This window comes from Primulina tabacum, chromosome 8 (assembly GCF_025594145.1).
Source record: "Primulina tabacum isolate GXHZ01 chromosome 8, ASM2559414v2, whole genome shotgun sequence".
In the NCBI taxonomy this organism is placed as follows: domain Eukaryota; kingdom Viridiplantae; phylum Streptophyta; class Magnoliopsida; order Lamiales; family Gesneriaceae; genus Primulina; species Primulina tabacum.
The window spans coordinates 40,407,938-40,434,567 of NC_134557.1; the positions used below are offsets into that span (position 1 = coordinate 40,407,938).

The window sequence follows — 26,630 nt, forward strand, 5'->3', positions numbered from 1 at the left end:
AGAGGACAAAAATCACTTGCAGCGCTTAAACTTGATATGAGTAAAGCATATGACAGGATAGAATGGAGTTTCATTGAGGGAATGATGTATCGGTTGGGCTTTGCAAATACATGGGTGGAGAAGATTATGCGCTGTGTCCGCACGGTCCAATATTATTTTTCAATAAATGGTGAATTAAGCAACACAGTCATACCAAGCAGAGGCATAAGACAGGGCGACCCACTCTCACCGTACTTATTTGTTATTTGTGCTCATGGCTTATCATCTGCTGTTGTTGCTTTCTAAAGAAGAAAACTCATCACTGGAGTACGTATGGCACCCTCTTGTCCTTCTATAACCCACTTATTTTTTGCAGATGATAGCCTCATGTTCTTCAAGGCAACTATGGAGAACTGTGCTGGGATCCGTACCTGTCTTAACATGTATGAACGGGATTCAGGACAACTAATCAATTTTGAGAAATCTTCGCTTTCCTTCAGCCCAAACACGAATGACAGAGTGAAAGAAACCATCAAAACAATGTTAACGATTCCTGTTGTGCAAGGACATGAAGTGTATATGGGCCTGCCTGTCTTCTCTAGTCGTAACAAGAAACTACAATTCCGATATCTTGTGGAGAGGGTAGTGACAAGATTACAAGGTTGGGGGAGCAAAACCTTCTCAAGTGGCGGTAAAGAAACCTTGATTAAGTCGGTTATCCAATCGATTCCAACCTATGCTATGTCCTGCTTTCGTATCTCGACATCAATATGTGAAGAGATCGAGAGAGCTTGTGCTAACTTCTGGTGGGGTGTGGATGACGGAAAAAATAGAATGCATTGTAAATCTTGGAAAGCTCTTTGCAAGCCAAAATGTATAGGTGGGCTGGGCTTCCTCCATCTCGAGACGTTCAACAAAGCACTGTTAGCGAAACAAATATGGCGGGCCTTACAATCCCCTGAGTCGCTGGTTTCCCGGGTTCTTAAAGCACGTTATTATAAACATCAAGATATCCTGCATGCCTCACTTGGAAGTAACCCTTCTTATATCTGGAGATCACTACTGTGGAGTCGGCCTCTCTTGGAAAAAGGCTTCAATTGGCACGTACGAAATTGGGAACGTATTGACACTTTTGCGAGTCGATGGATACCTGGCAGGGGTGTACAACCAAAGCCTCCACAGTACAGTGGTACCTGTGACAAAGTCAGCTTCCTTAGTTTTGAATGGACAATGGAATGAACAGATTGTGCTTGACTCATTTCCCCCTCATGTGGCAGCAGAAGTGTTAGATATTCCGATATATCAATCGAACCAAGAGGACTCCATATATTGGGCCTATGATACAAAAGGTAGATATTCAGTCAGATAAGGCTATAAGAAGGAAATTGGATTCTATGATCCACCGGACCATAGCTCGGAGATGCACTCAAAGAAGTGGTGGAAATTCATTTGGGCTATGTCGGTACCCCCAAAAGTCCGTGTATTTTGGTGGCCGCATTTTGCACAATATTATTCTGACATCAGTCAATCTAATGGCTCACCTACGTCCCGATTACTGGAAGCTGTCCATTATGCCATTTCGGTTATGATAACACAACTCATGCATTATTCTCTTGCTCAGTGGTTAAAGGCTGCTGGAAGACGTCTCGGTTTTGGGATATGTTAAAGCAGGTACAATTTTTGGACGTGATCGATATTTTCAGTTGGATGAAGGACAAGTTGAGCCGAATGGATTTTGAACTATTTGCAATAAACACTTATGCGATGTGGCCTGAACGTCTCAATCTCGTACATAACCAAGGAAAACTCGGAAAGAGATTTAACACGAATTGGAGTGACGCGCTGCTGCGAGATTTCCAAGAGGCCCAACGATTGAGGTTGCCGAATGGGAAAATTGATACGGCAGGAAACTCACCAAAGACATGGACGGCACCTCAGATTAATGAATTAAGGATGGACGTTGATGCAGCTTATAATGTCAACCTGAACAGTTTCACGGTAGGTGGAGTTGTACGTAACGATGAAGGCCAACCATTGATAGCTTTCGAGATGAAGATTCGGAAGCCTACTTCGATCGTCTATGGAGAACTGGCCGCCATTGATATAGGAATGAAGATTGCAAATGATCATAACCTCTTCATCAACCAAATCACATCAGACTTTCTATTGACAGTGCAAGCAGTCATCCATATAGATGAGGACCTTAGCTATGTTGGTACCTATGCTCAATACATCCGACGATCCCCGAGTGAACACAACGGAGCCACCTTAAATCATATTCGGCGCACGGCGAACGCCGTTGCAGATTCACTAGCGTCTTTTACTATTTCTCACCCGACTTCCTTTGTTTGGAAGCCTGGGGATTTTTCTTATTGGTTTGTAAAACTTGTAACCAAATATATTTCTCAATCTCAATAATACCACAAGTTTTGCGATAAAAAAAAATGGGTCTCACTATCACTTTATTAATATTCATTTACATTTTTATTTTTATCTTTAATTTAATTAATTCAATTTATACTTTTTTTCATTAATATTTTTTATTTAGTATTGAATTTATGTATTTTTTTGACAATTATCTGGTACAAACAACTTATTATTAAAATTTTACTTTAAAAAAAATGATATGGCGTAGCCATACGAAATATACAAATTACGAAATGATATAAAATAATTTATAAATTACTCATTCACTGATCACTCCGACATATTTATCAAATGTGTTGAATCAAGTCGTAATGAAGTTGATGATTCACTTAACTATCCCGTAACTCTGAATTTCTTCGATATTCATCAAATTCTGAGATTGAACCCTGATTAGCTATGAAAGTATCTAGTTCATTACGATCTCAAATCAATATTGCATGACCCTTGTCTTCAACAACCATGTCGTGTAAAATAAGCAAGTATACATGATTTCTTTACATTTATCCATGAATCAATGTCGCTCTGGACCTCTTATAACTGCCAACGAGCTTGGAGAACTCCAAATGCTCGCTCAACATTTTTTCTTACAGCATCTTGTCTTTCTTTAAATTTCATTCTTTTCGGATCATGCGGGTAGGAGAAACTCTTCACGAAAGTGGCTCATTCCGGATATATATAATTTGTTAGGTAGTATTCTTTTTCTATGTTGTGTACTGTTCACAAGTAAAATTCACCTCCGGTGTGTTTTCTTTCAACACGTCATTAAAAATAGGCGCTTCGTTAAGCACATTGATCTCATTGCGAGATATGGCAACTCCAAAAAAAACATGTCATATCTAATTATAGGATAGCCATGATCACCTCGTGTGTATTGGGGCTTCCACCACTAGTAGAATTTTTGGTTTTTACTTAGTCACTGGTTACTTCGGCGATTATTAACTATGAAGTAGTATATAGTACCAATCAATTTCGGTAATAACGCTGGAGAAGTAAAACATATTTTTTTACATCGACAGAGTAGTTTTGATGAAGTAAAATGTTAAAAAAATTAATATTTATATTTAGTGAAGTAAAAAAAATGAATCATACTTAACTTTTAATTTATCTCAATTACTTTGTAAAATATGAACCTATACGTAACTTTTAATCTCTCTCAATTTTTATTTCCTTTTACAAATTAAGCGGCCGTGGAAAATTGTAGCACCTAAAATCTGGAATAATCAAAATACATTTAATTTTAAAGATTTAATTTTATTTGAAAGGAAGGATAAAATGCTAATTTTATTTACTGAATTAAAAATACATTTTTTAAATTTGTTCTAGCAACTTTAAAAATCTAATACATACATATATAGGTCCAAAACCCTCTAATTAATCACGTAGAAACATGAGAAGGAAAAGAAAACAGAATAGTGAGGAGCGTATACATTTGTAATTGGGCCGAACTTGGGCTGTAAAGAATAACCCATTATCCCTTTGTACGACGGTTTAGTCGAGCAGATCTCAGCCGAATTCAGGCAGTCTTGCTGCGAAGCCGAAGACGGAAAATTTTCTGGTAATTCTATTTTTTTTTCAATGATCCGTTGTTAAATTCTTTAATCTAGAGAGAAATAATTTTTTTGGGATTTAATTATAGGTTATTCTGTTATGGATCGATGAATCTGCTCGTTTTATGATGTTTAAATCTAGGGATTATGGATGTAAATGTACAGAGTATAAAATACTGGGTCGTTTTCTACCCAATTTACATTAATTATAAGAGAACCTTAGCCGAGGGGCATAGAATCAACGCTAGCAAAGCATGTTTAAATCCAACATGTTCGGAGATTTACGATTGATGTGCCCAACTCAAACTCCCCTGTGCAATCGAGGTGATTTTATTGTGGTGTGTTGACCGACGATTTCGGTTGGGAATAAATCTAGCAAGCGGACTAGGTCAAGTAATAGTATTTGGAGATGAGTCCAGGTATCGTACCCACAGAGATCGATGTTTAATTACTAGAATATGAATTATTTTTCCTAATTTAGGCTAAATAAAGTTCAAATGATGGGAGAGATAGATTAATCAAAACTAAATTAAACAATTTAAATAAATTAACTAAAGCAAAAAAATCCAAATTATTAAACTAGACGAAAATTCAAATTATTTAAAAACGACTAAGGCGCACAATGGTACCGAGACAATTTATAATCTACGTGTCAAATTCATATTCAATAAATTAATTATTTTATTCACGACGTAATTTCCAAAATTATTTATTAAACGATTCCTCGAATTAATAAACCTAATTAAATCTAACCGTCCAATTATTCCTAACTGAATTTAATTAGATTCAACCGCATTAGATCGCTGTGAAATTCCAGTTTTTCAACCTAAAGATCGCACACTGAAATCGAATACTATTTATAGTCAATTTAACCATGTGTTGATTGATGTGTGAAGCAAATATTAATCTATCGCCTTCCGGTTTTAGATTAACCAACAAATATTCTATTTAATTGGACCAGATTAACAGAACACGTGATAAACGACATCAATCAATGAATAAAATAAATAATCTAATTGAATTAAACTCAAAACATCAAAAATAATCTGTCTCGGCCCTATCGTGACCTTAGTCTATAAAAATCTACTCCATAAACTTGAAATAAAAGTTAAAACCAGTGTTTATATTCAATGGAGAAAACATAGTTAAGAAAAAAGAAAAAAACTTTCAATGATTTGTAGCGTGTGTGCGGAATTCCTCCTGCTTCTGCCTTCACTCTTCCTCTCTTATGTTCTTCTTCCGCGGTGATACTACTTCACAGTAGCTTCATGTTCCTTTCTTCCGCGGTCTTCTGCGCTTCTTTCTTCCTGTACGTTCTGTTCTTACGGCTGCTCCCTGTACGCTTCTTTTATCCTTATCAATGGGCCTCTTCCTCCGAATCTTTTTTAAGGCTCATCTCAAATAGAAGGAAGTGTAGATAAGATCTTTATCAATATTTACATAGATTTTTCAAGATTTCAATATTATCAAGGAATAAAAATATTTTATTTCCCTTCTTTTGATATTTTTTTCTTTGAAGTCTTGTAATTCATCTTTTATTTCAAATTTAATCATTTTCCTCTTTTATTCAAATCTACAATTATTAATTCAATTAAGCACATAATTAGGGATAAAAATATTAGATAAGGACAAATATTATTAAATCAAATCCCTAAAATCTTTACAAGATTTGGCCTTATCAATCCCCCCACACTTAGCCTTTGTTCGTTCTCGAGCAAATCAAAAGAATAAAAATATTATGAAGGAATATTCAATGATTAACCACATAAAATGACACAATCAACACTTTTCAACCTACCAAATTCCTTCACACTCAATCAAAATATCACACTTCGAAGATCATAAAATTCACCTTCATTGTAACTTTAAAACTCAAGCATTCACTAGAAAAGATTAAGATAATGAGACGTGTGTAGTGTGGAAGTCAAAGCTCATATTCCTCAAAGGTGTTTTAGTTCAATGAGTGCTCATATTTTCTGAAATTTTTTTTTTATATAAAAAAACTCTCCATAAGCTTGTCTTTCATACCTTTCTCCACTAAATGTTGGAGGAATATGACCCGGTCAATAGGTCTTTTCAAGCTTATAATGTTAGGCCACGGCTCACGGCTACAATAAAGGTAGGGAGATTCAAAATGAGAGAAAATAAACAATTTAATCATGCAGCGCACTCCTTCATCTCTTTATCTTCCTTCCCTTATGGAATTTCATCATTCATCCACCTAACTTTTTCATCTTCCTTGTACTTTCATTCATATTCCCCCATATTATTTTTTTGCTCTTCCTTCAGTTTTTTTTCGATCTTCAACAACATTCCCTTTTTGGTTTTTTAATCACCACATCATACAACATTCATTCCTCCTCCTTTTTCTTTTATATATATCTTTTCATCAATCTCTTTCTCATTCTTCATGATTTTTTCAAACTCCTCCAATTTTTCTTATCAATCAGCACATGAGAGTTATTGAAAATTTTAAAGCGCTAAAGAGTTTATTACTCTCAAAATTAAGGTAGAGGAACAGTGTATGAGCCAAAATTGGGTAGTTGATGTGGGATTTTGAAGGAATACGAATGGGGGCTAACTGTATGTCTTTGACACACTCCATTCGATTTTTCATAGGCTCAAAATGGGGTACTAGGGATATAAATGATGCATTGGGTAGGCTCGAAATGCTCAAACGGTCCAAAGATCGCCTAAATCATCCCTAAGTCATTCTCCTCCGTATTTTCGCCTCGAAAGATAATCAGACAAGTTCTAGATTGTTTCTTTTCTTTCTCTTTTTTTTCGATTTTCTTTATGAGCTCACCTTTTGCTAATTCACAATTAATTCATATAAGTATGACTCAAAGTGCATAGATGATGTCTCAAAACATGATACAAAACTAGTTTGTGCTCAAATCCTTCGGCTACAACTACAGCTCGTCTCAATCAATTCTAGGTGTGATTCAATCTCTCGAGTGATCAAAAATCTAGAAAGTCAATTAATGCGTCATGTAATCACAAGTGCAGTTTCTCAAAGAATAACCAGAAAAAATTTCCAAGAAAAATTTTCCTGCTCGAGGCTTAAACATTGAAGCGCATGCTAAGTGTTGTTCAGTAATCCCCCCACACTTAAGATTTACACTGTCCTCAGTGTCATGTCATTTAAAAAGTATATAGAATTTGGATATAAAATAGTAAGAGAGAACTTCCCTGACAGTGTTGCTTTGAGATCCATAAAGTGCTCTATGGGGCTGGTAGAATTCCTCCATGCTTGTAAGATTTTATTTCAACAGTTTAAACTTTCCAGAGTGTGAATCATCTTGCTTCATTCCAATACTCCCTACACACACCAAAATCACCGAGGATTAACCTAATAGAATGAAAAAGTAAAAAAAATAAAAAATAAAAAATAAAAAATAAAAAAATAAAATGAAACGAAATAAAATAAATCACTGGGTTGCCTCCCAGCAAGCGCTAAATTCATTGTCTATAGCTTGACTACGGAGAAGCATCCATCAAATAGCAGCTTCCGCCCATAGATCATACAATATTACATATGGGTCTTGATTATATGTGCCATCAAGCTTGGCATGATATTGACATTGCACGCTCGTCGCTCCAACAACACTCAGCAAAGACTGATTATTAGGGGAGGAACAATCTAATCTATGATAAAGCTCGTAGAGGATGTAATATTCTTGAGTTTGCGTTGATGAAAATAAATAATCTGCTGGTGGAATATATGTTAAGACCATATATGAGTTCAAATCTTTCGACTTGTGTTCTTCTACATCCTGCAACTTCTCTTCTGATTCCGTGGACTTTGGGTTCACCAAAAGCATCTCCAGTGGGTCTTCACTAAAAGTATCCTGCACACTACACTCAACAATATCTTCAATAGCATCTATTCTATAACAATCAGAAGATCCAGGATATTTCATACTGCGAAAAACATTAAAAGTTACCTTCTCATCATTCAACCTCAAAACTAACTCACATTTTTGCACATCTATGAGAGCTCTTCCATTAGCTAAGAAAGGACGACCTAAAATTAAGGGGATCTCATGATCCTCCTCCATGTCTAGCACAACAAAGTCAACTGGAAATATAAATTTATCAACCTTAACCAAAACATCCTCTATAACCCCTCTAGGATATTTAATAGACCTATCAACAAGTTGAAGGGAAATAGTGGTTGGTTTAACTTCTCCAATCCCCAATTTCTCAAAGCATGAATAAGGCATAAGATTTATGCTAGCACCAAGATCACACAATGCCTTGTTAAAATTAGAATTACCTATAGTGCAAGGAATGGAGAAACTACCTGGATCCTTAAGCTTAGGAGGTAATTTATTTTGCAGAATAGCTGAACATTCCTCAGAAAGCTTAACAGTTTCAAAATCAACAAGTTTCCTCTTTTTAGTCAAAATATCTTTCAAGAATTTAGCATAAGAAGGCATTTGAGCCAAAGCCTCTATAAAAGGAATATTTATGTGTAATTTCTTAAAAACTTCAAGAAATTTCGAAAATTGTTGATCCAATTGTAGTTGCCTTGCTCTTTGAGGAAAAGGAAGTGTATTAATATCAATATTATCATTAGAATCAAATTCCTTGCCTTTCTTACCTGTCTTCCGTGTAGTCTGAGTGTTTTGTTCCTTAACATCTTCTATTTTTGGTTTCATTCCTCCATCATTCTTTGCCTCCATATCTGTAGAATTCTGCCTCTTTGGTTCCTCTTCCTCGGCCTTGATCACTATACTCACTGCATTCACTCCTTTCGGATTTTTCTCAGTATCACTTGGTAGTGTTCCAAGGGGTCGATTTGCTAATTGATTGGCTATTTGACCCATTGAGCATCCAACATTCGTAAGATAGCGTCATGATTCTGCAGTCTCGTCTCCATTCCCACAACATGTTTCATCATAAAATCCTCATAAATTCGTCTTTGATCTTCTTGCTTGAATCCTGGAGGTGCTGCAGGTACCGATAATCCTTGTTGTCTCACTTGTTGAGGAATGGGCAGTGGAGGAATATGTGTTGGATTAAGATAATTCTCTATATTCATCCTAGACAAATTAGGTTGATTCTTTCATCCTGGATTGTATGTGGAACTGTATGGATTGAATTGCTGTCTCCATTGATTCCCCACAAAATTCACTGCTTCTTCATCAAAGATGTGTTGTTCCTCGATGAATATTCCTTGGACCTGATTTGCTTGATTTGATTTCAGCTGAGAGAATTGATGGGCCAACCTATCAATCTTAGCAGTAAGTGCATTCAACACATCCATTTCAAGAACTCCGGCCTTCTTTTCTCGTTTCATATCTGGCCAACCCGCACTATTTTCAGCCATATTTGAAATTATTTCAAGTGCAACTCGTGGAGTCTTCCTATATAAGCTATCATTGGCTGCCGCATCTAGCATGGAACGCACGGAATGATCAACTCCGTTATAGAAAATCTGAACTTGTTCAGATGAAGAGAAACCATGTTTCAGATGAAGAGAAACCATGTTGAGGACACCTCCTCAACATCTTTCTAAATCTTCCCCAAGCTGTATGTAATGTCTCCCCATCCTTCTGGCGAAAAGATGAGATATCCATACGCAGTTGTGCTAGCTTGGTGGGTGGAAAATATTGATTCATGAACATTTCCACCAAACCATTCCATGTAGTCATAGAGCCAGCTGGTAGATCTCTAAGCCATTCTGCTGCTTCACCATGCAAAGAGAAAGGGAATAGTCTCAATCTTATGGCATCCGTGCTCACTCCATTGAATTTGATTGTGTCACAGATAGATAGAAATCCTTCCAGATGCGCATTAGGATCCTCAGTCTGCGATCCTCCAAATCTCACTTGATATTGTATCATTTGAATGATGGATGGCTTCAACTCAAAATTATTTGCTTCCACAGTAGGACGAGTAATGCTTGAACCATAACCTCCAGTAGTTTGTCTAGTAAGATCATAGACAGTGCGATCATCTTCCTCGTTGTCCGTTAGTTCCATCCCTGTTGTTTCAACTTTCTCCTCTTGTTTTAATTGTTCTTCCACGTCAAAGTCTGAGGATTTCTCCCTTTGTGCTCTACGTCTCCTTCGAAAAGTATTCTCAATCTCTGGATCAAATGGCTCTAATTCTATGTCTTCTCTAGCACGGCTCATGCACAGTAGATAATTCCTGAAAATAAGAAACAAACTTCAAACGTACTAATATGCGTAGAATCGACAAAATAAAATAAAAACATAATCTCAAGAAAATAATAAATCCTAATATTAAACAATTCAATCCCCGGCAACGGCGCCAAAAACTTGACCGACGATTAAATCTAGCAAGCGGACTATGTCAAGTAATAATATTTGGAGATGAGTCCAGGTATCATACCCACAGATATCGATGTTTAATTACTAGAATATGAATTATTTTTCCTAATTTAGGCTAAATAAAGTTCAAATGATGGGAGAGATAGATTAATCAAAACTAAATTAAACAATTTAAATAAATTAACTAAAGCAAAAAAATCCAAATTATTAAACTAGACGAAAATTCAAATTATTTAAAAACGACTAAGGCGCACAACGGTACCGAGACAATTTATAATCTACGTGTCAAATTCATATTCAATAAATTAATTATTTTATTCACGACGTAATTTCCAAAATTATTTATTAAACGATTCCTCGAATTAATAAACCTAATTAAATCTAACCGTCCAATTATTCCTAACTGAATTTAATTAGATTCAACCGCATTAGATCGCTGTGAAATTCCAGTTTTTCAACCTAAAGTCGTACACTGAAATCGAATACTATTTATAGTCAATTTAACCATGTGTTGATTGATGTGTGAAGCAAATATTAATCTATCGCCTTTCGGTTTTAGATTAACCAACAAATATTTTATTTAATTGGCCAGATTAAAAGAACATGTGATAAACGACATCAATCAATGAATAAAACAAATAATCTAATTGAATGAAACTCAAAACATCAAAAATAATCTGTCTCGGCCCTATCGTGGCCTTAGTCTATAAAAATCTACTCCATAAACTTGAAATAAAAGTGAAAATCAGTGTTTATATTCAATGGAGAAAACATAGTTAAGAAAGAAGGAAAAGAATTCTCAATGATTTGTAGCGTGTGTGCGGAATTCCTCCTGCTTCCGCCTTCACTCTTCCTCTCTTATGTTCTTCTTCCGCGGTGATACTACTTCACAGTAGCTTCTGTTCCTTTCTTCCGCGGTCTTCTGCGCTTCTTTCTTCCTGTACGTTCTGTTCTTACGGCTGCTCCCTGTACGCTTCTTTTATCCTTATCAATGGGCCTCTTCCTCCAAATCTTTTTTAAGGCCCATCTCAAATAAAAGGAAGTGTAGATAAGATCTTTATCAATATTTACATAGATTTTTCAAGATTTCAATATTATCAAGGAATAAAAATATTTTATTTCCCTTCTTTTGATATTTTTTCTTTGAAGTCTTGTAAATTCATCTTTTATTTCAAATTTAATCATTTTCCTCTTTTATTCAAATCTACAATTATTAATTCAATTAAGCACATAATTAAGGATAAAAATATTAGATAAGGACAAATATTATTAAATCAAATCCCTAAAATCTTTACAAGATTTGGCCTTATCATGTGTGTCTTTATTTTCTAGTTGATTTTATATTTTAATTAATTTAGGCGGACAAGGTCTATCCACGAGATTTTATGCAAAGAGGGAGAGTGAGGGTTTTGTTGAAAAAGGAAGATGGGAGTGTCTGCAATCCTGCCATTTCTGTAGAAATTTATGTTTGTATTTTTTATCCAAACATGTTCATGTCAATTGAAAATATTCATATTTTCATGTCTCACTTACCATGCTTAACATATAGATTTGAAGAACCAATGTCGTAAACACTTGTCGATTTTGGTAAATTTTGTTCGATAACAGAAATTGGGCACTCTGAATTCTTAAAATAATTATTTTATCTAGAAAGATGATTTGTCTGTTACGAAGTAAACTAGGCTGACTTCAATGAGTCCATTATAATACCACATTCTAAACTAATTCAGGCCCAGTGTACTTAGGTTCCTAACAGTGGCTTTTAAAGAATTCAGACATGAATATGTTCTTTAAAGGGTTATTCTACTCTCATTTTCTGTTTTTTGGCGGTAACTGGTTTTTGTATATGAGATGCGTTGTGCTGCTCCTAGTTGTGAATGCAAGAGAATAATTTTTTGAGATGAGAAACTGTTGGCTAGATAAATAAAATTGTGGTTTTTGGATTGATTTGTTTTGTCTCTGATTCCAAAGAGTTGTCTTACCCAACTTCTAAAACAGGTCGATCCCCGTAATATTCGCAGTGGTAAACATTATTCGTTATCGGTAAACTAAATAATTTCTTGCCAAGTGTTGTTTAGGGATAAAATATCTTGCTAAGTGTGGAGTCACTAATCACTAATAAAGCTAAGTGTTGTTTAGGGATAAAATAGTTTTTTTCTTAAAAAAATTTGCGGTCAACTTGTCATTGGACCCAAATATAGTTAACGAGCTAAAAACAATTACACAAAATATATATCTAAAATATTATTAAGATGGTTGATTATACGACATTGTTTTCGAGATTGAATATTTCCAACCACTGGATCTAACTGACGATGTTATTGTTTTTAAAAATAAAATTTTAAAATATCTCGATTGGTGTAGGTCTTGAATAATATCTACATTTAATTGGTGCAGAGAATTTTCTTCTTGTTCTTTGCCAGTATTTTTTCAAAATCTAAACTTATTTTTAGGACTGAACAGAGTGTGCTTCAATAAAGTAAATTGGAATGGATGAGGCAAGCATGTACTTTGCAATTAATTATTGACTGACCAAGCTCTCCCAAGTTCCCAACTTAGCTAGCTTATGACATAATATTATATTGGAAAGGAATACATTCGGGTCAATGCGAACGATCTTAAATGCTGGTAAGTAGTGTGAAAGGCGCTTGAGTGACACTCAGCGTCGAAGGGGGTGGACAATGATACGATTTCTTATTGGCTTCACAAGTGACGACGGGGTGGTTAATTAGTTAGATATCTTCTCCCGACTTCAATTTTTAGAATAACTGGAGTACTGTATATATACACTGTGAGATACCCTTCAGACTCGAACATTAGTATACATTTGCGTGTAGAGCCAACATGGGAATTGTAGCAAGATATTTGATTAATTAGATACTCAGAGATAAAAACTCGTATTGTTTTATCATTTACTTTATCGTTTCTGATTTCTATGATCTCCCAAGTGTTGGATTCTATATCTTTTCATAGTTTTATTGTATCAACTTTTTCTTATTTACTGTAATATTTTCAGGTTTTGATAAAATCCACATTGAAGAAAGTTTGAAGAAAACCTTCATCTAGCGGTAAATAACACAAAAATTTATCATTACATTTTTTGAGATTTTGCTATATTGAAATGGATAAATCCTGGATTCACTCGGGTAGAAGGTCCAAACAATATGAGGAGGGTGTGGAACAGTTCATTAAAGGTCCAAACAATATCAGGAGAGTGTGGAACAGTTCACTCGGATAGAAGGTCCAAACAATAATACATTGATTTAAAATTCAATTTATTATTTATTGAATAAATAAATCACTCAACTTAAAATTTAATATATCATACTAAATTTTTTTCATAAACCCTTGTTTAAAAAAAAATCATAAACCCTAGCTCAGCTGCACAATTCACCCGTCCTCATCTCGCTGCTGTCAATTCGGTTTTCAAATTATTTCACATTCTTCTGAAATTGCTGTTATTGATGTAGATGAATTTAGAGCTTTGTTTTCAAGATTTGGTTTCTTACCTTAGAATTGAAATGTTTTTTTTTTGAATTAGATAAATGAGGGTAAAAAAGCAAAAGCGGCATCGAAGAGCTGTAAGATTCTACACGGCTTGCTATGGATTCTGAGAGCCGTTCAAAATCCTCTGTGATGGGACCTTTGTGCACCATCTTCTGGCGAATGGAATCACTCTCCGCTGATATTGCATTGGCCAATATTCTTGGCGCTACTGTCAAAATCTTCACCATCAGGTTTGATGATTTTCGATTTATTCTGGACTTTTTGGGTAAATCATAGTTAATTGATTGTTAATTGGGTTTGGAAATATTTGGCGACAGATGTGTTATTGCAGAGTTGAGAAGCCTTGGTGAATCGTTTTCTGATTCTGTTAATGCTGCCCGAAACCTGATAACTGCAAGGTTAGTCATTTTGATTTTTAGGTATTATTGGGCATGTTCGCTTCATCATTGTATTTGATGTTTGTTTCACTCTAGACTCTGAAAATGGTTTGTGGTTGGGATATAAAGTTTTTATTTTGGTGGTGGTACTATGCTGCTATATGCTTTAGTCTGCGCCGAATGTCTCTATAGGTGATAGAGTTTCGAAATTTGAGGATCAATGTAAACAAGATTGAAGAAATTGCTTTGATCATGCTGTGATTTTTCATTGCAATACTCTCGCTCATGTTGTTAGTTAGGTTGGCCTATGGATATTCAAATGTGAGTTTAACTTTCAATAAACGGATTTCTAGATGTGACCATGAGAAGAGAAAAACCGATGCAGCTTGCATGACGGAAGTTATTAGGTGAAAACAACTCCTAGCACTTTTTTGTTGCAACACAGGATGCTGAGCTGAGGAAGAAGTTCCAAGAGGTTCCTGCTTTTTTTATGTGCAAAATCAAATTTTCATGCTGTTGTATGTTGAGTAGCAAAAACCACATTTTTGTTAGTCATTCAACTTTTTAAGGCTGCCATTTGCAGATACCAGGAGTGCCAATCGTATATGCTCTTCGAAATGCTCTGTTTCTCGAGCGTCCATCAGCAGTTCAGCATGAGTTTGCCAAGACTGCTGAAGAAGGGCGCTCACATATGACTGAGTTGGAATACAAGATGTTAGGAAAGAAAAACAGAACAGACTGTGAAGAAGCGTGCAACACTTTGGATTTGAATGGCGATAGTGAAAATCATCAGGATCACAAGAAAAATGATAAACCAAGTAGGATAGTGCTGAATGATAAAGCTCAGTTCAAGCGAAAGAGAGCAAAGGTTAACATCAATTTCCTGTCATCTTTTTTCCTTTCGCCATTCCTGTGGGATCCCTCCACGTAGCTTTTACTTACTCAATTGTTTTCAGTATTTAAATATATGGTGGAGAAATCCCTTCTTTCGATGTAATTGTAGCCCAATGTCCAAATAGTTTGCTCTCACATGGGAAGCCACAAGATTTTCTCTTATTTCATAATTTTGCAGACATTTGGTTGCTGAAGATGTGACATTCATTGTATGAAAGTTATTATTGCTTCTGTCCACCATCTTGAAACACAACTTATAGCAGAATTACGCAACACAGTCTTGTTCAATCAGGATTTTTTTTAATGGTACCAAGGATATGCTTGTATTGATTGCAGGGTCCAAACCCACTGTCATGCAAGAAGAAAAAGACAAAGATGAATGAAAATTCTGCGGCAGGAAAGGTGTGGATTTTTGTAGTATTTCAAATAATTTTAATCCATCCATGCTTATCATATACCTTTATGGAAAGTGTGTTCTGGCATGATTAATGATAAATTAATATATAATTGGTGTATAGATACTGACATGAACTCAGATTATTTTAAGTTTAATTCCGGTGAACCTTGAAATCACAAGAATTTTATTTTTTATGCGTAAAGAATAGATTTTGAAACCTGAAAAACAGGTTTCAGTGCCCTAAAACAAATAGTTAGTGGTTTTGATCGAAGTTGAACTTTTCTGAGGCTCCATACCTGAATGATTTAAATGGATTAAATCAAATAAATATAATTAAATTTGAGAGTAAAATAGCAATTTAGCTTAAAACTACTGGTTGTAGTCTCTATCCATCTTTTGATATCCTCATGTAACTGAGCCTTTTTTTTTTGGGAGTGTACTGAGCGGTTATAATTTGTGGTGTTTCGTTTGTAGTATCTGTTGCTGAGACTTCAATTTTGATTGCAGGAAAGCAAAACGGTGGATAACCGTGTAAGAAACAGGAGCAGAAATCGTAAGAGATCAAAGAAAAATCAATCTGTTAGTGAATCATCTGGTGGTATTTGATGCGGTTTGAGTTCTCAAAAAGTTCACAACTTTTACAGCTGAGCCTTGTTGGATGATGGAGTCCCATTTTTACTTGGATGTTGTCAGGTTGTTACAGATAACATCTGATCGTCACTGATAAAATAGTCTCGGGATCACTCGGAGCATTGATAACCATAGAAGGTGTGATTTGTGAATTTAACAAATTAATTTATTAATGAAAAACAACTAACAATAGAAATCCCAGTGAAATGAAGAGAGGTTGGAACTACTGTTTATCAACTAGACATGTTCTAGTTGAGAATATCTAATGTTTCTGCTTTTTTTTTTTTTGTTTATTGATTAGTTTATGCAATTTATTTGATTCTTCGTCTGGTCTGTAAGATACAAGTGTTTGAGGTTACTTGCATTTTTTAAAAACAATTTAACATATTAAAGGTGAATGAAATACACGAACCTAGTGTTTACTTCGATTACTTCGAGTACCATGCTTTTTTTTTTTTTAACCAACGGTGTCACATAATATTCTAAAAGAGGGGTTCATTCGAGAAGGCTCAATTGGCTATGTCGAGAGAATACGAATGTTAACCCAAATGAGAAAAGGTTTATTCAAACAAAACTCAAAAACAAACACAAGAGAACGAAAATAAACAGCTATATATCATCAGAATTTGGTCGGTTTATAATGCAATGCACAAAAGGGGAAGAGCAACTTGGAAAAATGGTGTTGAGAAACAATAATTTTACACAATCTTTGCAGAGAGCCCTATCCGGTTCTTGCCAAATTGAAAACAGAACATAGATATTGGACAAGATAAACACTTGAGACCAATTCCCTCCACAACGAAACACTGTCACTACGGAAAGACACAAGAATCACCAATTCATCTTTGAAGTTCTGGAAACTTTTTTCAATAATATAAATCCATTCAACACTCGCATCCGCTCGACCTTTGCTGACTGTTGCTTCCAACGTCAATTGTGTCGGGCAAATATCTTCACCGGCATGAACAAATTTTCAAAAGATTAATACAATCAAGAGAAAGAAGCTAACGTGTGTGAGTGTCAAACTTTAAGCATCATTATGTGCCACCACATGATTCAAGTACTTTTCTGGAACAGCAGATGAATGACCACATGCAAGAACATTAACTAATACACATATCTCCCTCTCGGTGAACGGTCATGTTTGAAAAAATAACCAGAATTCACAAGAAATTTAATGCACTTACATTTCTTCTTCTTCTCCAGTCTTCAGAGCATTCTTTGCAATAACCTGAAAAGCTTCTTCAATATTGGTGCCTTCCTTGGCAGAAGTCTCAAAGTAGGGAATATTCCCTTTTGAGGCACACCAAGCCCGAGCTTTTTTCTCAGATACCTGTGGGGATTCAAATAAGACAGCACAAACCTTTTCAATCCAAAATAAACGTTTACAGCTTCAACAATAAAATAGTGAAAAGCATCAGTATAGTACAACTATATTGGATTATCAGGCTTGCTACCCCTCCAGTAAACCATGAGATTAACCACTCATCTCCAACCCCAACCATCACCCCACAAAAGAAAACTCCCAGTCATCCTCAAAAGAATAAAACGAATAAGATAGATGCACATATATAAACATGAAAGAGCAAGAATTCTTGTAAAACAATACAGTTAATTTAAGGGGAGAGAGAGAGAGAGATGAATACCACTCTACTATTTCCTCCATCCACATCGATCTTGTTACCGATCACAACAAATGGAAAATTTTCTGGGTCTGACGGACTTGCCTGCAGACATTTTGCAGTTTTGTTAGTATTTTCCATCTCTTCAGTTAAGTGAACGAGAACAGAAATATCATCAGGGTGAAGAATCTTTCTTTATCAAATGCATCATAGCTACTATTAACCAAATGAATTGCATACAAAAAATCGATTAAAAATAATAATAAAAGCACTTGAAAAATACAAACTACTATTTTGCTAAAACAGCAAATACCCCAGCCGGAGGATGACAATGCTAAGAATTAAACTTATTACTTCGTATTTAACATCTGCAAGGGTTGGGCCCATGGAGGACTTGAGCTCTTACAATTCATGGAAAAGGGGGACTTGGCAGATTTATTTAAATTATATATACATTAGAAGGAAATATAATATACTGGATAAATCATATCAAAAGTCTGAAGTGAGAGAAAGGCACCGCGAGACGGTTGTGCTTAATTCAGTTTGATAGAAGAAGATAACTAAAAAAAGAAACCTGAAATAGATACCTGAATTAGAAATTCTTCTCTCCAGTTGTTAAGATTATCAAATGATTTCATCACATTGACATCATAGACAAGCACACAGCAATCAGCACCGCGATAAAAAGCAACCCCAAGACTTTGAAACCTCTCTTGGCCAGCTGTATCCCATATCTACTAGAACAAAAATCAATCTTAAGGCATAAAAACTCAACATAACATCCAAGGTCGTGAGACACACTGCTAAAAATAACAAGGGTCGATGAAAAGACAAAATATCACATAAATTTCATTTTTCCATTGCATTTTCAAAGGCACCTAATGAGTATCACTGTTGCATGGAGATAAGATTACAGTTATATATCAGAAAATTTAACGTTTAAAAACAGTAATATGTCAGCATTCTACTTTCTGATAATACAATGAACCAGACATAACACTTGATATCCTATATCAAGTATCAAGGAAGAAGTGTGTCCTTGGATATGACTCATCTGACCCAGGAAAAGTTTGAGATTAGGAGGGTGTGTTTTTATGTAAACACGAGTTCTTTTGGTCAATGAACCCCACATTTTCTCTCATAAACCGTGAAAAAACAAATATATCCCAGACATACCTGCAAAGTGAAGAGTCTATCCTCAAATTGCACTTCCTTAGTCAGGAAATCGGCTCCAATTGTCGCTTTGTATTGGTTGCTGAATTTCTTGTTTACATATCTTTAATCAACAGATGAAGGAAACATTATACAAATAACTAAACAAGAATCTTTTCTCATAGTAGTAAATTATGTACAGAAAAATTTTTCAGATATGCCTGAGTATTGTCTTAATAAACATGAACAACTATCAAGGATACTGATTCATCAATGAGGTCTTTCCCACCCTGAAAATCGCAGAAAGAAAACAATTACAATAAGTATCATCACACATACAAATAGGGTGATATAAATCTTACAACCTACACTCAAATCAATCTAAAGTGATGGCATAGAAATCATTTGGACATTATATTTCAGTGACATAACAACAAAGATTAAAACTTAAAATTTTGTCATTTCTTTGGTTCCACCCTCCATTTGGATGTTCAAAATGATTTGTGGTGCAACTCTTGATAACCAAAAAATTTTCCTCACGTTTTCTTTATTAAAATCTCAGGCCAAAACATGGAATTGAAGAAGAAATACAGTAACATGAAATATATTAATTAATCTACCTATGTCATCTACCCAACTACATTAGAAAAAATGAAATAAAATAAAATTGACCCTTATTCGAACGATAGAGTAAGAGAATGGAAGATACGAAGCCCCAAATCCCGCCGGCACCACAATCAAATGAAAAACATCGAAAATGAACCCCTAACAACAACAAATCAACAATTTCTCAAAGAATCGAGCCAAATTAAGCGCAATAGCAAAAAAAAAAAAACCCTTACCCGCTGTCGCCAAGGATGATGACCTTGAGGAGCGCTCTTCTGCGAGACGGCATCGTTTGGACCCGATCTGGATCGCAAAAGCGAACGGGCTTTGTTCTCTGAGGTGTGATTGGCTAGAGAGAGATTCAATTTAGGGATTTGGTTGGACGATTGTTTTTTTGTCCCCTAAATTCTCCTCTCTCTGGAAAACACCACAGTTGACAACCAACTTTTCCTATTAACCACAACTATATATATATACACACATTACACAGGTCCTGAATTCCAAACTCTAATTTTTATAAGAGCAGCAGGTCTTCTGACGATGTTACGGATTTTTATTTGTCAGATGAGTTAATTCTCTCGATATTTATAATAAAAAATAATATTATTAGCAAAAAAATAGTACTTTTTCATTGATAACCTAAATAAAATATTTGTATCACAAAATACGACCCGTGAAAACCGTCTCAGATAATTTTTTGTCATTTTACAATTATAGAACTTTATCTAGATCGATGCAATTATGTTTTTAGTTCACATACAATTTGGCACCAGTTGGTGTGAAAAGATGAGGCACTAGGTGATAAATAAATGTTTGGATTAAATTCTACGAACGATTAGAGTTATAAATCATTATATTACATATAATATATCATTCATATACATCTTACATAATTTCATATCACTAACTAAACGATGAATTAAACATTGTTTGATGCGGAAAATGAGATATTAACTCATTATATTACAGATATTTGCTTCATCTAACTTTTCACTTAAGTTATAAACATTAATTTATCATTTAGATACCATACTTTATTTGTCATCATATCTCAGGAGTCAAACGTTAAGTTAATGTACTCTTTAGTTTTTATACATCAAACCTTGAAACTTTTGTAATATATATGATATTTGTACATCTTCTAATCCTAATTTAGTCATGATCAAGGTATGTATCTCTAGTAGTGGTTCTAATGTTGATAACTTTGATCTCTCGTAATGGTTCTAACTTTAATAACAGAAAGCCTTTGGAATAAATTAATACAGAGAATACACGCTCTTACAAATGTATATCTGTGATATAGGTCTAACCGATCCATATTGTAATAAAAAGTAATATTTTTAACATAAAAAAATAATATTTTTTCATAAATCGGGTCGAGCTGGAGATCAATCTTACAAAATTGAACTATGAAATCATCTCAGTTAAAATATGTTGCATCAAAATGGGAAATAACCACATTTGAAGCTTCCATTAAAAAAATATTTAATTTAATTTAAAATCTAAAAATAGAAATTTAGTTCAATTTCCTATTTTATAGGAGATTTAGGGGGAGCGAAATGAAGAGGCAGACATGGTTTTGTTTTTTTTGGAAACTATAATGATGCGCCATCTCTTTTGCATCCTTGCTTTGAGAATCCTCCCTGCCCCTTCTCCTAAAGGTGGATTCTCCCCCCCTCTTCTCTCCCTTAGCTTCACCTTTTCTTCTCAAGATTTTCTGAATAGCTATAGATATTATTTTCTTGAACATAATTATATTATTTGAATGTTGGTTTCTTCATTTGCATTTCTTGGATCACAATTTGTCAAAGAAATGATATATATATTGTGTTTTAATTCAAATGAAGAAGATTTGGGATAGGCCAAAATTGGATTTTGAAACAAAAAAACCTGAGTAAATGTAGGTGCATGTTTGATCTTGATGGTTAATTTTTCAAATGATAGATTTTTTTTTCATTGATGATTTCTTCAAAGTACGTGGTTTCATGAATCTTGATCAGGGTCGTTACTTGGAGAGCGGCGGGGAATGCTTATATTTTGACGGATTACGTAGTGGTATAAGAATCTGTGACAATGTCGTCGGAGAAATCTCCTCCGCCGGATTCTAAATCATCAGACTCTCCAACACCGCCTTCATCCTCTTCCTCATCGGCATCGTCGTCACCGGACGACGACTCTTCATCATCACCTCCACCACCTTCGGATAATTCAGATTCCAAGTCTCCTCCTCCGCCGAATAGCTCGCCGCCGCCGCCGCCGCCGCCGCCGCCGCCCGAAAAAGGCTCTCCGTCTTCTGGAGACAACGGTTCCCCGCCTTCCAACGACGACAATAACAACGAAGACTCTCCGCCGTCTAACGATAAAAACAAATCTCCACCCCCACCGAAATCAAATTCAGGTGGGAATGGGAATGGGAATGGGAATGGGAATTCACCATCCCCACCCCCACCACCTCCACCTCCACCGCCACCGCCTCGCTCGGGAACACTTTCTCCTTCGAGAAACAACTCGCCACCATCGATCGACTCCCAGTCAAATGATTCAGCCTCTAATGAGAAGGCAATCATAGCAGGAGCAGCGGCGGGCGCAGGATTACTGCTCCTTATGATGGTTGTTTTCTTGATATCTTGTGCTAGAAGGAAGAAACGAAAGCCGCATGACAATATGAACTACTACAGAGATAATTCTCATGGAAACAGGAGTATGTCAGCACAATTTCTACTCATTTTTCACGTAATTATCTCACCAAGATCCGTTGAATCAATGTTTTGATCGCAGGTAGTGACTACTTCAACAGTGGTGGAAACTGGCATGCAAACGCCGGTCGCCCTTCCACAGACCACGTAATGAAGATCCCGCCACCCTACACCAGCCCCGGCATAAGCTCCGAACACAGCTGGCCTTTGGCGCCACCGCCCCCTCCACCAATGATGAGCAGCAGCGAGCTAAGCTCGGCCGGCTTTTCCGGACCGCACCAGGCTGCATTGCCGCCTCCGCACCCAGCCGTGGCCCTCGGCTTCAACCAGAGCAACTTCACTTACAACGACTTGGCAGTAGCTACAGGCGGCTTCACGCAGTCGAACCTGCTGGGGCAAGGTGGATTCGGATTCGTGCACAAGGGTGTGCTGCCCAACGGGAAGGAGATTGCGGTGAAGAGCCTGAAAGCCAACAGCTGGGCAGGGCGAACGCGAATTCCAGGCGGAAGTGGATATAATCAGCCGAGTGCATCATCGGCACTTGGTGTCTTTGGTTGGATATTGCATTTCAGGTTCTCAGAGGATGTTGGTTTATGAGTTTGTCTCTAATGGAACCCTTGAACATCACCTCCATGGTATGCTTCCCCGTCATGTTAATTCTATAGCTATAACACTTATTTTGCATCAAATTTCACGGGAAAAATTCAAAAAATCATTCCCAAGACTGGATTTTTGTCAATCTGTACACTATTATCATGTGTTGCAAGAGGAAAAAAAACAAATCTGAAAGTTTTTTTCCGAAAAACAACTTACAAATTTAAGGTTTTAATGCAAAAGATGTACATATATATCCTTTGTGTAGGAAATGGACAGCCAACAATGAATTGGAGTACGAGACTTAAGATTGCTCTGGGCTCAGCAAAAGGCTTTTCTTACCTTCATGAAGACTGTAACTTTCTCCAGTTTTCTTCTTTCATTTAATTGTTTTCTTAATTATTAAAATTTTTCCACTTTTATTTAATAATAATAACATTAATTCTCTAATATATTTATACAGGTCATCCTCGCATTATCCATCGAGACATTAAAGCAGCAAACATTTTGCTAGACAACAACTTTGAGGCCAAGGTACTGCTATACCAGTGATCCTAGGCGCTCGTTGCGTGCTTATAAAATAATTCGTATATGTAATATTTTTCGATGTTAAGTCATATTTGTATGAAATTATTTAGGTGGCTGACTTCGGGTTGGCGAAGCTTTCTTCAGACAACTATACTCATGTTTCGACTAGGATAATGGGAACATTCGGGTACGAATATCTCATCCCATAGTGCCATAAACAACTCAACGAAAACTCGTTTTTTATTTTATTTTTCATGTATTTGGTGTGACTCGAACTCTATAGATTCGAGAAAACGAGTTAATCAGTTCGAAAAACACAGGTATCTGGCACCTGAATATGCCTCAAGTGGAAAGCTCACAGAGAAATCAGATGTGTACTCGTTCGGGATCATGCTTCTGGAGCTAATAACTGGACGTCGCCCTATCGACATCACCAGTGATGACGACGGATTAGTTGATTGGGTACGAATTCGAGTTTGTTAATAGCACTCGGATTCAGTATGCTGATGCCTGGAATTATATATGCAGGCTAGGCCGATTCTTTCGAAGGTGTCGGAAGGAGGAGGGTATGAGGAGCTGGTGGATCCAAAGCTGGAAAACAACTATGATCCGCAGGAGATGCTTTGCATGGTGGCTTGTGCTGCAGCTTGCATTAGGCATTCTGCCAGGAGACGCCCCAAAATGAGCCAGGTTTAGCTCTTCGGTCCATGAAATTTAAATTCATGCATCTAAATGCAACCTTATGTTCTTGAACACATCTTTAGTGGTTAATCATTGGTATCATGTATGCATTTGTGCAGATTGTGCGTGCATTGGAAGGAGATGTTTCGTTAGATGACCTAAACGAGGGAGTCAAGCCAGGCCACAATGCGCTGTTCAGTTCAGGCGGCACCTCGGAATCGGACTCGGGCTCATACCCAGATTTGAAGAGGTTCAGGAAAGGCGGGGCGGGGACGTCGAGCCAGGAATTCTCCAGCAGCGAGCACGGCTACACCGGAGAGCTCGCGCAGTCGCAAGAAATCAGGTCCAACCCAGGTAGCCACTCTCGCAGCCCCTTATATTCTACAAGCATCCACAACTAATTAAAGATCAGTTGCTAATTAATACGGGAAGAACTTGAAATATTTGTACTTCTTAATTAATGTTTTTATACAATTTTCATTGTGTAAGATTATTGGTTTTCTCAATTTATTTGTTAAAATGACATTATTAATATAGATGTGAATACATACACACACGCACGGGAGCGCGCACACACAATATATATATATATATCAACTCATCATCTTTATGGCAAAAATTTGTATGATATAGTCTCACGGGTCGTATTTTGTGAGACGGATCTCTTATTTGGTTTATCCATGAAAAAGTATTACTTTTTATGCTAAGAGTATTACTTTTTATTGTGAATATCGGTAGGATTGACACGTCTCACAAATAAAAATTCGTAAGACCGTCTCACAAGAGACATACTCTTTCTTTATTTAAACACATCAATACTTCAAGAAAATATGTCATTAAATATATATTAGAATTACATATATATTATATACTAATTCAGTTATATTTAAAGTTTAACTAGCTAATTATAAATAAAGTATAAAATGAAGCATGATAACGATTATTAGTTTTTTTAGAAAAGCCGTTATTTAGAACTATATATATTAGTGCAAAGGAGTAAAAATTAATAATCATTTTAAAACTATTTAAAATAAAATTTATCTTTTATTATTGTATTTGTTTTATTGGAACTGATACAGCTGTCATGTATATTAAGATGTGCAATATATATTATTCTTCATTGATAATTTTTTTCAATTCACACAGCATTTGGTTCGATGGATTAGGTAGGTTTATTTTTTTAACCTATCTAATCACTTGTTTGTTACGTTTTTTATTTAACTAAATCAATATCTCTTATGAATAATTAGGTTATATTAGGTAGGTTAAAATAATACCTCCTCACCCCCTAGGATTATTTATCTCACTCTTAATACATCCTATTTTTCCAATTTTACCATTTTCCTAAATTCAAACTCACCACCACTTCCTTCCACCAACCGTCCCACCGACAACCCCGCCAAAGGCCGGCCTCCGCCTGCCTCCGCCGGCCACCGCCGACCACCGGCCACAACCGCCGTCGTTTCCGACAGCCACCGCCGCTCGCCACCGCCGCCGCTCCGCCGGCCACCGGCCACAACCGCCGCCGTTCCCGGCAACCACCGTCGCTTCCGGCCGACCGCCGCCGCAGGCCACCGTCGCCGATTCCGGCCGACCGCCGTCGCCGGAGTCGAGAAGAAAAAAAAAGAGGAAAGGGCAATTTTGTCTTTTCATCAAAAAATTCAAAATTATCCTACACTTAAAAATCAAACCAAACAAAATACTGTTTTACATCATATATTACATTTCTACGACAATCATTTTCTTTATCATTTACATACTAATCATTAGTTTATTTTATCCTCCAAACCAAACGCTGCCTTAGATTCTTAAAAATAAAACATGAATTAAACTTTATAAATTTATATTTTATACAACATCTTATACACGTGTGCAAAATACCAGTTCATGACTAAAAATAAAAATTGCTCAAATTTGGATAAGATTAGGGATGTAAATGAACCAAATCTTTTGCGAGTTATTAGGAGCTCGGCTCGTTAAAAAGTTCGTTTGAATTTGTTTGTTATTCATATCAAACCAAACTCAAGCTCGATTTCAAGCTCGAAAAATTAACCAAACCAAACTCAAGTTTAAGGATATTCGGCTCGTAAGCTCACAAACATGTTTGATAATAGGCTCGCGAGCTCTAGCTCGACTTGTTTAGATGGCTCGTAAGCTCGAGCTTGACTCGTTTAGGTGGTTTGTAAGCTCGATTTGGCTCATTTGTTGAGTTAACAAATAAAAATATTAGTATTAATATCAATGGAAGGGATTGAAGTAAAAAAAATGAAATTATTGCAATGTTATTTATATGATGATATCAGTGTGACAAATATTTGTTATTTGGATGTTAGATGTATTATTTTGGGATGTTCAATAATATAATGAGTTTATTTTTTTAGTTGTTATTTTTTTTGTTTTGGTTATTTATGAATGAATTTACATTTTTATGTTTGATTTGAAATTAGATCATAGATATACTAAATTTTTAACAAGCTCGAATCAAACTCAAACTCGAGCTCAATTCTATGCTTTACGAGCTCAAAAACGAGTCGAGCTCAAGTCAGACTTGTTAAATATAGTAAACGAGCTATTAACGAATCAAGCCCTAGCTCTACTTGATTACCATGATAAACGAGTTTTTAACAAGCCGAGATCGAGCTTTTTTTGAGCTTAGTATTTTCAAGACAAACTGAGCAAATTGAGCTCGAG

General features: G+C 35.9%; 1 protein-coding gene, 1 long non-coding RNA gene and 2 pseudogenes across 2 annotated transcripts; 3 read left to right on the forward strand and 1 right to left on the reverse strand.

The window, feature by feature from the left end:
• Positions 1-3,922: 3,922 nt before the first annotated feature.
• LOC142552557 (uncharacterized) lies at positions 3,923-12,306 on the forward strand. Its single transcript, XR_012821840.1, has 3 exons — positions 3,923-3,961; positions 4,096-4,277; positions 11,614-12,306. It is a non-coding gene; the product is annotated as an uncharacterized LOC142552557 (long non-coding RNA).
• A 1,329-nt stretch (positions 12,307-13,635) lies between these two features.
• Positions 13,636-16,482, forward strand: LOC142554161 (uncharacterized; annotated as a pseudogene).
• Positions 16,483-16,653: 171 nt separating this feature from the next.
• LOC142554162 (ras-related protein Rab7-like) lies at positions 16,654-19,900 on the reverse strand. Its single transcript, XM_075664828.1, has 7 exons — positions 19,677-19,900; positions 19,098-19,124; positions 18,859-18,958; positions 18,270-18,416; positions 17,707-17,787; positions 17,248-17,393; positions 16,654-17,011 (listed from the first exon to the last, which is right to left on the reverse strand). The coding sequence occupies exons 1-7, from the start codon at positions 19,727-19,729 to the stop codon at positions 16,945-16,947; spliced, it is 621 nt and encodes a 206-aa protein (XP_075520943.1). The 5' UTR covers positions 19,730-19,900; the 3' UTR covers positions 16,654-16,944.
• Positions 19,901-20,987: 1,087 nt separating this feature from the next.
• Positions 20,988-24,473, forward strand: LOC142554163 (proline-rich receptor-like protein kinase PERK4; annotated as a pseudogene).
• Positions 24,474-26,630: the final 2,157 nt, after the last annotated feature.